The sequence below is a fragment of the Callorhinchus milii genome, unplaced genomic scaffold (assembly GCF_018977255.1).
Source record: "Callorhinchus milii isolate IMCB2004 unplaced genomic scaffold, IMCB_Cmil_1.0 Scaffold7, whole genome shotgun sequence".
Classification (NCBI taxonomy): domain Eukaryota; kingdom Metazoa; phylum Chordata; class Chondrichthyes; order Chimaeriformes; family Callorhinchidae; genus Callorhinchus; species Callorhinchus milii.
The window spans coordinates 7,935,366-7,948,124 of record NW_024704748.1 but is presented as its reverse complement, the minus strand read 5'-3'; the positions used below and the strand labels follow the sequence as shown (position 1 = coordinate 7,948,124).

General features: G+C 45.6%; 1 protein-coding gene across 11 annotated transcripts in view; it reads left to right on the top strand.

Moving 5' to 3' along the window:
• pax2a (paired box 2a) overlaps window positions 1-11,399 on the top strand; it is an 85,114-nt gene extending 73,715 nt beyond the window's left edge. For all 11 annotated transcript variants that reach the window (XM_042336836.1, XM_042336844.1, XM_042336841.1 and 8 more), the window contains 3 exons: window positions 3,631-3,732; window positions 9,283-9,369; window positions 11,177-11,399. In XM_042336836.1, coding sequence (XP_042192770.1) covers window positions 3,631-3,732; window positions 9,283-9,369; window positions 11,177-11,253 — 266 coding nt within the window. In that variant the 3' untranslated portion in view covers window positions 11,254-11,399. The remainder of the gene's footprint in view (window positions 1-3,630; window positions 3,733-9,282; window positions 9,370-11,176) is intronic.
• Window positions 11,400-12,759: the final 1,360 nt, after the last annotated feature.

Sequence of the window (12,759 nt, the reverse complement as noted above, 5' to 3'; positions counted from 1 at the left end):
ATGGCTGCGTGTTTCGCCCACAGAATATACAGTCAATTCACTTTACAGTATATTCTGGGAAGTGCTTTGAGACACTTTTAACATGCTAGATCAAATGCAAGGATCATTATTATTACTACCTAAATCTGCTGTGCTCTGTGGAGAGAATCCACATCCTAAATGGATTCAGATGCCTTTGATCTTCTGTGTTTGTTGCTGTGGCAGGAAGCAAATAAGGGGCCCGTGTTGCTAGGTAGCAACCAACAGCCGGTTCGAATGTGCCCGAGTCGTTTTTATGTGCAACAATGACAAACTTTGACTGCTCTCCCTCATTACTGGGACCTGGGACATCATTCCGCCTGACCCCAGAGCCCTCACTGTAACAATGCGGCATCGCTGGTGTCAGATGGAGAAGGCTGGGGTGGGGGGGGGGGGGAAGTGGGGGGGGGGGGGGGAGATAGCGGGGGGGGGTGTGGATAGTTTAGCTGAATCGGTCACTACGTGCAGTGATGCCCACCCCGCTCTGCAGGCCCAGTGTAGGACAGTTGCCTGTCAGAACGCCTCATCTTTCGGCTCAGTGAAGCTATTGTCCTTAGCTACGCACGTGCACACATTTACACACAAACAAACATCAACACACAGCTACACACACACACACACACACACACACACAGACCTGTCTCTCTCCTCCCTTCTTCAATCCCCAATGTCTAGTTTTTCAGTGACGTTTCAGCTCTCACTTCCCTTTCCCCTAGTTCACCTATGCAAGCCAAAGCCGTAACGGGTAGGCTGGTCCTAGCTGGACAAGCAGTGGGTAAACTTGGCAGGCAGTGTTTTCAATGGCAAGCGATGCGGTTTTAGCTGGTTAGAGTCCATCACACACTCTGGGGTCCCCAAGCCTTGACTCTTGCCAACCTGCACCTAATACTTTCCAGAAATAGGTAAGCAGGATGTGTCCCTCCAGGAGAGAGACTGCACATTCCATTCCAATAAATATCTGTGGAATTTCCATGTGTAGGTCGAAACGCACGGAAATTTCTTTTGTTTGGATACTCTTAAAAACAAGTTGGATTTATATAGCGCCTTTCACTTCGAATGTTTGTGTGAGTGGACATCAGAGACCTGAAATTCCACCTATCTTGGCCTGAAGAGGATTGCCTTTAAAATTTTACATAGTGTAGAATTTTGAAAATTCAGCCTTAGTTTTTCACCCCCAGAATTCACCAGTTCCTTTAAAGAGCCGGCTTCAAAACTCGAGACCGAATGTTAAGAATGTTCCAACATTTCAGCACAATCTTGCGTTCCTGGCCCAAGTGAGGCTAGCAGACCTTTGCTACCTGTTTTGGGGGGTCAGCCAGGTGTCTTGACACATGTGGAAACCCATCACCAAGGGCGCTATGACAAATGTAAGGATTATTGTTAAGGATTATATAGTCCTTAATAATAATCCTTACATTTAGCAAAGCGCCTTTCATGATGGAAGAATGTCCCACACACACCTACACTTCCCTGTATGGGAATGGAATGCGCACTGTCTCCCTGGAGGGAAGCACCCTGCTTACCTAATTCCGGAAAGTGTTAGATGGGGGTTGGCAAGAGCTTGGGGGCCTCAGGAGGTATGAGTCATGTTAATGACTCCCCCTTGTTTCATCGGGTGGTTCAGGCCAGGACACTGGACTCACTGTAAGAGACAGCATGGTCCTCGGATTGGAAAATAATCTAAACCTAGTTTGTGCTCATTTGTGTTTCGCCTGTAAAACATCACACCACCTGCACTGCATTGGGCAATCAATTTAGATTGTGTGACTCCCAAGTCCTGACGGTGTCCTGGCTGTCAAGCTTCTAGATACAGTATATAAAAAAATTGGTCATTCACTTCATTGCAGTCGCTACACTTTAGAGTAAATCATGTGGAAGCGCTTTGCAACATCCTTCCAATGTGAAAGGTCCTACATCAAAACAAAGATGATTAATATGACGACTTTTAATACAGCACATGCAATTGTTGAGACGTTTCATTGAAAGGGAAATAGTGAGGTGTTTTATAGCCATGTGAGGCTGTTTTTAATCCAATGGGACTTAATGCTGCTATCAGAGTAGAAAGACACTAATAAATAATCTTTGCATTTGATATAGCACTTTTCACGTCTTCTAGATGTCTCAAGCGCTTCACAGAATAAACTGTAAAGTGAATTGACTGTATATTTGTGGGCGAAACGCGACAGCCAATTGCGCACAGCAGTGTCCCACAAACAGTCGTGGATCGAAAATGACCAATTTATTATTGTTTTGTTTTTTTGGAGGGATTATTATTAGGCGTGTGGAGTAAGGAAACTTGCTCAAGGATTCGCCCTGCCTGGATTGAATCCAGGTGTCTCGCTTGCAAGGCGAGGCGAGTGCTCTAACCACTGAGCTGCAGGACTCCATTAACAACCTTGTTTTGAATTTACTTTCTGTTATTGACTGGCTTCAATAGTGTTGGGAGTAGAGAAGGTTAATAGGGGCTCAAATGGAGGCCTTTGAAATTGGGACCGGGTTTGAGAAAGATTATTCCCTCAGGTTGGAAAATGGGGCAAAAGCTCTGGATTATTATAATACAAAAACAATAATTATTAGTATTATTATTAATAATTAATTAGCTGTAATTGTTAATGATTCTTATAATAATTAATAACGGAATGGTACTGCGCTATATCAAATAAAAGGATGATCATCATTATTAATACATCTGAGCAACAGAATTTAAAAAAAGCATTAAACTGCACAATCCAATTTCAGGGTACCCAGTGCCTTGGGACTTTCTCCTAACGCGAAAGGCGCAATACTGTATAAATGCAATTTGTTGTTGTTCTACCAAGATAGAACTCTTACCAAGTTAGTGCTCTCACCTCACTCGCCTCTGGGTGAGAGGGTCATGAGCTGAACTTGTAGTGCAGACCGATGCTACACTACAATGCTAGGGGAGGGAGGCTGCATTGATCAAGGTGCCATCTTTCAGATGAGACTTTAACCAAAGTTCTGTCTTATCACTGTTCAACGTTAAATATCCCATGAAAGTGTTCAAAAAAAGAGGGAACTGTTTCAAGGAATCTGTCTGGTAATCTTCCAGATAAATGGAACTTTTGCCTCAAGACAGTGTGTGGCACCATGCTGGTTCAAATTACTGTAAGGTTTGCCTACTCTAGGACACTGAGATGTTTTGATGCTGTAAAATGCAGCCTGTTTCTTTCTATTTATGAAACTGCCGAAACCTATGAACATCTCTGTTAGAAAGTGTGGACAGGAGAGCAAGGTAGGGCACAGAAATGTTCGGCCAAGCAGTTTATATCACAATTTACAGATACCATCGAGCAGTGGCAAGAGTCATTGATTGAGGATTCTTGTTTGATATGAAATAACTGTTACACTTAGGAGGCTGTTACAGGATATCAGTATAACACTGATATAATTGTTTTCTGTCAATTGGATGTCTGACACATGCAGAAACTCGGACTGCTCACAGGACCAACCCAAACACTACAGCTATTATCAGTATTCGATAAAAGAAGACATTTATTTAGTAGCCGTAGCGGAAGCCCAACCATTGTTTGGCTATTGTGTAAAAGGCCCCGGTTCATCCAATTTGTACTTAAGTCTTTACTTTATTTGCAGGGCGTGACATGGCAAGCACCACTTTACCTGGTTACCCTCCACACGTCCCGCCGACTGGCCAGGGCAGCTACTCCACCTCTACACTGGCTGGCATGGTACCAGGTAACTACCAAGTTTAATGAGTTTCCTCTCTAGGTGAGCTGTCCAGGGAGAGGAGAGAGCTCAAGAAGATCTAAAGTGTGGCATATTTATGCACTGTGAGATGCTACTTGTTAATTCTTTATTGTTAAAGTGGGTGTTTTGCCTTCAAGATTCTTTCTGTCAGCCTGGCTCAGTCAGCCACGCTCTCCCCTCACCTGTCAGAAGGTTGCTAGTTCATGCCCACATTGGGACTTTGAATTCACAGTTTCGGCTGACACTCCAGTGCAATGCTGGGGGGGAAGCACTGCAATAAATTGAATGAGATGTGAATGACATATGCTTTTTGAGGAGGATGTTAAAGCTCCCATGGTTCTATTTGAAAAAAGAAGGGAGTTTCTCCCATTGTCCTGGACAACAATACCTCAGATAAAAATTAGTCGTTGCTTCGTGGCTGTTTGTGGGACATTGTTGTGTGCAAATCGGCTGCTGAATTGACCTACAAATACATTGCGCTTTATAGCAACTACTGGGACAAGCTTTGAGACGTTGTTTTGCCCACAAAACACAGTCAAAATCGTTTTATAATATATCCTGTGAAATGCTTTGAAATGTCTTGATAATGTGATAAGGTGCTATATCAAATGCAAGGATTATTATTATTCTTACGACGACATGATGAGGCGCTATATCAAATGTAAGGAGGATTGTTATTCTTATTATTTTCAGTTGGGGTACCTTGTACATTTTAACCATATCTCTGATTGATGGAGAGAGGTGTTAGATTTGCCATTGTGCAGTCACATGCAATTGACACACCACCACCTTTGATGTCTTCGACGCCTCATTTATTGGTGTGTGAAAGAAGAAACACTTTGTCACAAAGTTGTTACATTAACCCTCTGGGATTCCTCTTTACTGCTTTCCCTCTGGAGTCTCTGCAAGTGTAGATGTCTGGATGCCACAGTATAATGCCTTGGGACATTTCAGTGCCTTGGGATGTCCTCCTGACGCAAAAGGCATTGTATAAGTGCCATCCGTCGTTGTTGTCTACAAATCCCTTCACATCCTGGCACCTCCCTACTTTTCTCACCGCCTTTCTCCCCACTCCACTACCCCTGCCTCGGCTCAGTTGGCTCTGGGCTCCAGCTTATCCATTATCCTCTCCGCTCCACCATCAGCAGCCAAGCTTTTAGCCACTACTCCCCGAAGATTTGGAACTCTCTCCGTCAATTCCTTCACCTTGTTCCCTCCTTCCCCTCTTTTAGATCATGACTGAAGACCTTTCTCTTCGCTTAGGGGCACCTCTTCCCTCCACCCAGCTCCATGTCAGACTCTGCCACTGTTCAGTGCTCTTGAGACACTACCCTGTGTAGAAGGCGCTATATAAGTGCAAGTCGTTGTTATATAACACTGTTTCATGGAGGTGCTTTCTGTCTTACACTCCAGAGTGCCAGAATCTGCTACATATTTCCTGAATATCTAAATAATGGCAGCAGAACCACGAAAAAGAAAAACTAAGACCCAAGTTGCCCGATATTCAGCCACGTCTCCTGTTTGGAAAAATACCTTTCTAAGAGCATCAGATCAGGAAGGATCCCGGTATCAATTGCGTTGATGTGGCAGAGATGTGCCATCATCCTGAGCAACCGCACAATTAGGCGCAGGTTGACGAGAGTCCAGGCTTGGGGAACCCAGAGTGTATGTTGGGATCCTGCTGAAAATGTTTCCATTGTGAATAGTGTCTGCTAATTGTCCAGCTAGGGCAACCATATATGTTAGGGCTTTGGCTTGCAGGGTTAACAGGAGCCAAGAGGGAAGAATGAGATTGAATGTGACCACTTTTACCGTGTGCACTTATAATGGAAAACTCTGGTTATAGAGCAATCTGTTCTCACATTGAGATAACAGAGACATGGAGAAGACAGTGAGTGGTCCTTGGTGATAAGGAGACAACTCAGTACAGACAGAGACAACTGAAGGGTAAATCAGAAAGCACTCCCAGAAACAGAAATTAATAATGACTTTGCAATACTTATATTTTCATAGCACCTAGAATGTCCAAATGCCACTAATTAATTGCTGTGCAGTGTAGTCATCGTGTATTTGTAGGTGAACATGGCAGCCAATTTGCCACACAGTAATGTTCCACAAACAGCCACGAAGTGAATCACCAATCTTTTCTGAGGGATTATTAGCCAGGACATCAGGAGAGAGAAACTTCCTTCTCTTTTCAATTTGAACCTTTAAATACCTGGACAGACTTCAGTTCAATGTCACATCTGAAGGACAGTACTGCCGACAATCCAACAACAATATCTTGCATTTATATAACTCTTTCCACATAGGGAAGATGTCCCAAGGTATTGGACACTTGAGGGTTTGCATCGAAGCTGGGTGTTGAATTTGGTAGGGGTGAAGCCGAGGGGTATGAGGGTAGGCAGGGGGTAAGATGACTGAAGGCGCAGTCAAAGGTCTTCAGACGGACTTTGGAGGAGGCAAAGGAAAGGGCGAGGTGAAGGGACTCCAGGATGGAGTTTCAGAGTGTGGGGGCAGAGAGGCTCAAAGCCGATGGTGGGGCAGGCAGTGCGGGAGGCGAGAGGCAGGTAGGTGGGGTGCTGAGCGGCAGATTAAATTGTTACAAAATGGTCAAGACCATGGCGGATTTAAAGGCGAGGACAAGGATCTTGAATTCAATCCTCTGGGGATGGGGAGCCAGCGGAGCCAGGCGAGGATGGGGGTGAGAAGCTCTCGAAGCCTAGTGGGGGAGAGGAAACAAGCTGCAGGGTTCTGCACAGTGCAGTGAGAGGTAAAAGAGAGAGAGACAGCTGGTATAAAACGAAGGGAAGCAGTTGGGAAAAAGCCAATGTTGATAAGCAAATTGAACATGTTTGATTACTATCTCGCAAGAGATAGGATGGTTCCTCTCCAGTCGCCCATCACCCCTAAGCTCATTAACCAACACAAGCTTTCACCAGCCATCGATAAGCATTGTTGTGAGCTGAGCCAGAGCAGCCAAGCGTATCTGTTTCCCCTCCACTTAACCTGCGGTTCAGGTTCACGAGTAGCATTTCAGGGTCAGAGAACAGGAGAAAAAGGCCTGTAAATATTTAAATCACAGTGTTGGGCATGAGTCACAAAAGTCTCACTGGCATGCCAATCAACTGCTGCACAAAAAAGGACCCAAGGAGCTTTCAGCTCGAGCGTGTACGTCTTTGTGTGTGTGTGTGAACCAAACACTGTGGATTCCCGTAGCATAGTGGTTAGCGTGCTTGTCTCGCAAGCGAAAGGACCCAGGTTTGATTCCTGGGCGGGGCAAAACCTTAAACAAGTTTCCGTATTCCACACGCCTCTGTTTACCTAGCAATAAGTAGGAACCCGGTTGTTAGTCGATTGCCGGATCACTTTCTAGGAGTAATAATCCCTCCCCCCACCTCCCACTCCAAAACAAAATTGGTCACTCAATCCACGACGTTTATGGAACACTGCTGTGTGCAATTGGCTTCAGGAGAAACTCTCTTCTATTTTTAAATGGTTCCATGGAATTTGCAAGATTCACCTGATAATAATCCTTCAAAAAATAAATTAAAAAATAATTTGGTCACTCAATCCAAGACTGTTTGTGGGACTTTCTGTGTGCAATCGGCTACCACGTTTTTCCCCCTAAACACAGTCAAACCATTTTAGAGTATATTTTGTGATGCACTTTATGATATCTCAAATGATGTGATAAGGCGCAATATCAAATGCAAGGATTATTATTATAATTAACCCATCCTGAAGGCTTCGTTCGCAAACTGAATAGTTTCAGATGTTACAAGCTTCTTGTGACCAAATGTGGTCTATAATGAAACCTCACTTCAATTGAATCTCATATAATTATCAAAGCTTCTGGTGAGACGCTTAAATCAAGCTTCAACCTATGAACTACAAGATCCCATCACCCGGTTCGAAAGGAGAATGAATCCTTGCATTTGATATGGTGCCTTATCACGTCGCTGAGACGTCTCAAAAGCACTTCACAGGATTTACTATAAAGTGGAGTGACTGTGTATTCAGAGTTCCCGGTATCCTGGCCAACAATTCTCCCAGATCAGTTTTGGTCATTCGGTGTGTGACATGCATAGATTAGTGGGCTTGTTGGCACTCTCACTACACTCAGCAGTCATTATCTGATATTTTGATGTTATAGGCACTAAATTAAATGCAAGGATATATCTTAATATATTTTATTTCCTGCCTTCCAACTGACCTCCCTCTTCTCTCCTCCCCCTCCTCCTCATCTCCTCTCCATTCTCCTCTCCTCTCTTCTCCTCATTCCTCTCTTCTCTCCTCTCTTCTTTCTTATCATCTTTGCTCCACCCTTCTGCCCTCTCCTCTCCCCTCATTTCTCTTTCCTCTCTCCTACTCTCTCCTCTCCCCTCTTCTCTCTCTATTCTCTCCGCTCTCATTTCTTCTCTCCCCTCTCTGCTCTCTCCTCGCTAACTAATGGTTTGGGTACAGTTCGGGTAGCCACCCTCCAGTACCTGGCCCAGATGCCCATTGTTCAGTAAATGTTGGCTGCTTATTCATCCGAGGAGTGTCACAGCTGAGCCCAATGCTGTCCTCATTTGCCAACCACACATGCACTCATGCGCTCATGAGATCAAAGCAGGATAAAAACTAACAGCAGGCCGTGCAGGACCTCAGATTAAACCCCCTTGGTCACAGAGCAGGAGCATGGGAGCTGCCGAGTGAAATACAACATGGGGGAGGGCGAGAGGGGGAAGAGTGTCCTCATGGGATTGGGAGGTCTTTATATATAGGCACAGAGGAACAGGAGGAGGCCATTCAGCTCCTCAACAACAACAACAACAACAAGATTTCATTTACAGAGCACCTTTCACGTCGGGAGGACGTCCCAAGACGCTGGACAGTTGCGTCAGGACCCAAGCAGGGGGGAAATGGTCAGGGTGAGGGGACGGAAGGGACGGAGCGAGGAGGGGGTAGAGAGTCGAGAGGGGAGCTGAAGGCACGGTCAAAGAGAAAGGTCTTGAGACTGGCCTTAAAGGAGGAAAGGGAGGAAGCAAGGCGAAGGCACTGTGGGATGGAGTTCCAGAGCCTAGGGGCTGAGAGGCTGAAGGCCCGGCCACCAATGGTAGGGCGGTTAGGGCGGGGGATGTGGAGCAGACCGTTCCGCTATTCTGTTCGATCATGGCTGATCTCTACTTCAATTCCATTTACCCGCCTTTGCTCCAGATCCCTTGATATCCTTACCTAACAAAAATCTGTCCACCTCAGTCTTGAAAATTTCAATTGATCCAGCATCCACAGTTTTTGGGAGTCATCTATCTCTCTCCCTCCCCCTCGCCCAGTTCCCCCCAGCTCAGCTGTCCTGTGTGAAGGGTGCTATATAAATGCAAGTTGTTGTTGTTTTAAAACGTACCTCTTTGACTGTCCTCTTTGACTATCATCTATCCTCTCCCCAGCTTAGGTACATTGTCAAACTCTTTTAGACACCTCCGGATGTGAAAAATGCTATGTAAATATAAATTGTATTGTATAAATTTTGTCTTCTTCTGTTTCTTTCCTCAGGCAGTGAATTTTCGGGTAATCCTTACACCCATCCACAGTACACAACCTACAATGAAGCCTGGCGTTTCACCAATCCAGGATTACTAAGTGAGTGCTCTCTGGCTTATTGGTTTCTTTCTCCCAACAAGACCGAAGCAAGATCTCTACAAGGTGCTTTCCTGGTTCCAGGCGTCTTTGAGTTTGTGTAGAACTGAATGCTCGAATGTCTGTCTCGGTCTATCGCAAGAGCTTCCTTTTCGATCGTGCCTTTAGTCATCTTCCCTCCTCCACCCCCTTTGTTCTCCACCTATCTCTGCTCCCAACCTGCAGCTCAGATGCAAACCCCTCATTACCCAGCGCCTTGTGAGGGCCTATTTGGCCCAACTAGTCCATACCGGTGTTTATACTCCACATACACCTATTGCCCTCTCCCGCATCCCTCTATTATCTTCTCCCTTATGTATGCATCAAGGTTCCTCTTAAATACATCGATGCATTTTGCTACCACCACAGTGGGTGGGTTCTGGAAGGATGAGATCAAATGGGCAGAAAAGGTTTCCTTCACCCAGACCTATCTGCTTCATATCAGCTTCTTCCATCTTTAGGAATACATGTTTCCTATCTCTCATGAGCCTTAAGATATAATTGTAGCCCACACGTGGCTCAGTTGGGTAAGTGCAATGCTGACTGTGGACGTGAGTCGTGTAGACCAAGAAGGTCCCAGGTTTGGTCTCCAGCCTGTGCCCGGCTTTGCTGATCTCAGAGGTCCCGGCCACCAGTTCAGTATTTTTTTCATTTTTTGTTTGGTCAGCTGATATCTGACACAGGCAGTAACCCATCACCATGCTTAAGAGTACCCAAACCAAACCGAGAAGGAGAGATCCTTCCTCCTCACCCCCCCTCGCCCGTCTGCTTTTTTGTCTCACTTTGGAGTGGATCTAGCAACAGGAGAGAAGTGTATTGTGTGTGTCTGGGGGGTTGATGTGTGGGAAGTTTGGGTTACCAGGAAGGGTGACAGCTTGGCTCAGTCAGTAGCACTCTCGCCTCTGAGGTTGTGGGTTCAAGCCCCATGTGGACTGATACTCCAAGCAGGGCTGGGGCAGTGAGATGGGTCATTGTGCAGATCATATTGTAAACCAGGGTCCATCTACCTGCTCAGGTGAATGTTTAAGATTCCACAGCACTATTTACAAATAGAAGAGATTTTCTCCCCATCTCCAGGCCAACAATCTCCCAGATTAAAAAAATTGGTCATTCACTTCATGGCTGTTTGTGAGACATCACTGTGCAAAAATTGGCTGTCGCATTCACCAAGAAAATTTGCAGTCACTATGCACTTTTTTGTGAAATGGTTGGTGTGAAAGGTGCTGTATCAAATGCAAGGAGTATATCAGGATGATTGAGGCTGGGACTCATTTTAAGAGATGGTATTCTGGAAGGATGAGATCAAATAGTCCGAAGAACCTTCTTCATCTGAACCTCTCTTATGATCTTGTGTTCCATACTCACCAGTCCGCTTCCTCCGCTCAGCCTGCTCCATGTCCAACGCCATGCCTGCTCCATCATCGATGGTCAGGCCTACAGCCTTTCTGACCCCACCCAAGACCCTCCTCTTTGACCGCACCTTCAGTTCCTCTCCTACCCCCACCCTCTCTGCATCCTACCCCTCCCAATTCTAACCTCTCTCCCCCCCCCCCCCCCCCCCCCCACTCGGGTCCAAATCCCTGACTGTCCAGTGCCTTGGGACGTTATCCTGACATGAAAGACGCTATACAAATGTAATTTGTTGTTGTTGTTGTTCTATCATAGTGTGGACCCGATAGGCCTGTGGGTCTTTTCTAGCTCTTTCCTTCCTATGTATCTCGAAACAAATGTCCTTCCAACTGGTCCACCCTTCTCCTGTGTTAACTTTCAGGTTCCCCTTATTATTATAGTGCCGCATCCCGGGGTGCTGCACCTCCCACCCCTGCCACTGCCTACGACCGCCACTAGTTATTATGGCAACCACACCAAACTGCAGGACGACACAACTGGGCTCCACATTGTACCAGTCTGACCAACCTGAGTGGGGATAAGGAATCGTTAATGAACAACAACATCAACAAAAACTTTTTAACAACAAAAAAAAACAACTGTGAGTACAGAACGAAGGACGGACGGACGGAGAAGTGAAAAAAACTGGACAAGATGGAAGGGGGGGGTGGGGTGGGGGGGGGAAGGAAGAGGGAAAAAAAATTCCCCCCCCCCGCCCCCCTTGACCTGCAAACAACCATTTCTCCTTGAAAACTGTGCTGCCATTTAGTACTCCTAGACTATTGCATTTAACTTTCACATCGCAGTCCATCAGGGCAAAAAGGGGAGAAAAAATAAAGCAAAGTATCTTTAAATATATATCGCAGAAATCAGAAGAAATGTACTTTTTAGTTTAAAGAATGGGCTGATTTAAAATTATATATATATGAACACACGCACACACGCACTCACACACTCGCTCTCTCACACCTGCGTACAAAAAAAATAAATCGTGCTTTCAGTACTTAAGAGATTATTGTGTTTTGGACCAATTTGCCTTCCGATGTTTGACTGAAACTCGTCGAGGTGTTTTGGGGGAGAGAGAGAGAGAGAGAGAGGAAACAATACGTCACTTGGTGAACCCATCGATTTTTCGTATTTCTTTTGGAAAAAGAGAGAGAGGAAAGAGAGAGAGAAAGAGACCACCCGCACAAGCTCGTTACAGCAAAGAGAGAAGAGGTGATTGTTTACGTGCGAAAGGTTTTCAAGCAAGCGGATTCTTGGTTTCTTTTTCGCCCTCCTGCACCATGTTTACACTGATGAACCGAGTTCACCTCCGTCGTGTGAGAGCGCACCAGGAAATTGATGGGAGCCTCTTTTGTCGTTTGCTGGGACCGCCTGCCTCTTCCACCCCCCTTTTCCCGCCCCCTCTTCCTACTCCTGCTCCACCAATACTTGCCGAGTTACACTGAATCCTCACAGCTCGCCCGATTAACACTCGAGAGACGTTTTCCCCGCATTACGCCCCAAAAACTTCCAAAAAGCGACGTGCACGCCATGTTTGGTAAAGGACAGTCCGGACATCTTGGCATGAAATCTTTCTGTTGAATCGGTTTCGTTTGGCTCCAGAAATGGCGATGGAGGTGTAGGACACAGACGTTTTAAAAAACAGCAGTTATTTTTTTTCTGGTTACACAACAGCTGATGCTTCTATGTACCTGTTTATTGCACTAGCTCTCCATTTTTACCCATCGCATCTTTCCCCACTCACCCAGCACTTTCTGGTCTCTTCACCGAGGCAAGAAATTTGCAAAAAAAAGTTTCTTTGCGGTTATTAAAGATTAACAGAAGAAAAAAAGGTTACTCGTTTAATCAACTAGGCACTTAATTGGCTTTCATTTGGATTGGAAGGTTGCGATGCACTGTGCAGTGAAAAGAGAGAAAACATGGAGCTAGGGAGACAGACAGCTGTCAATGGCAACGGTG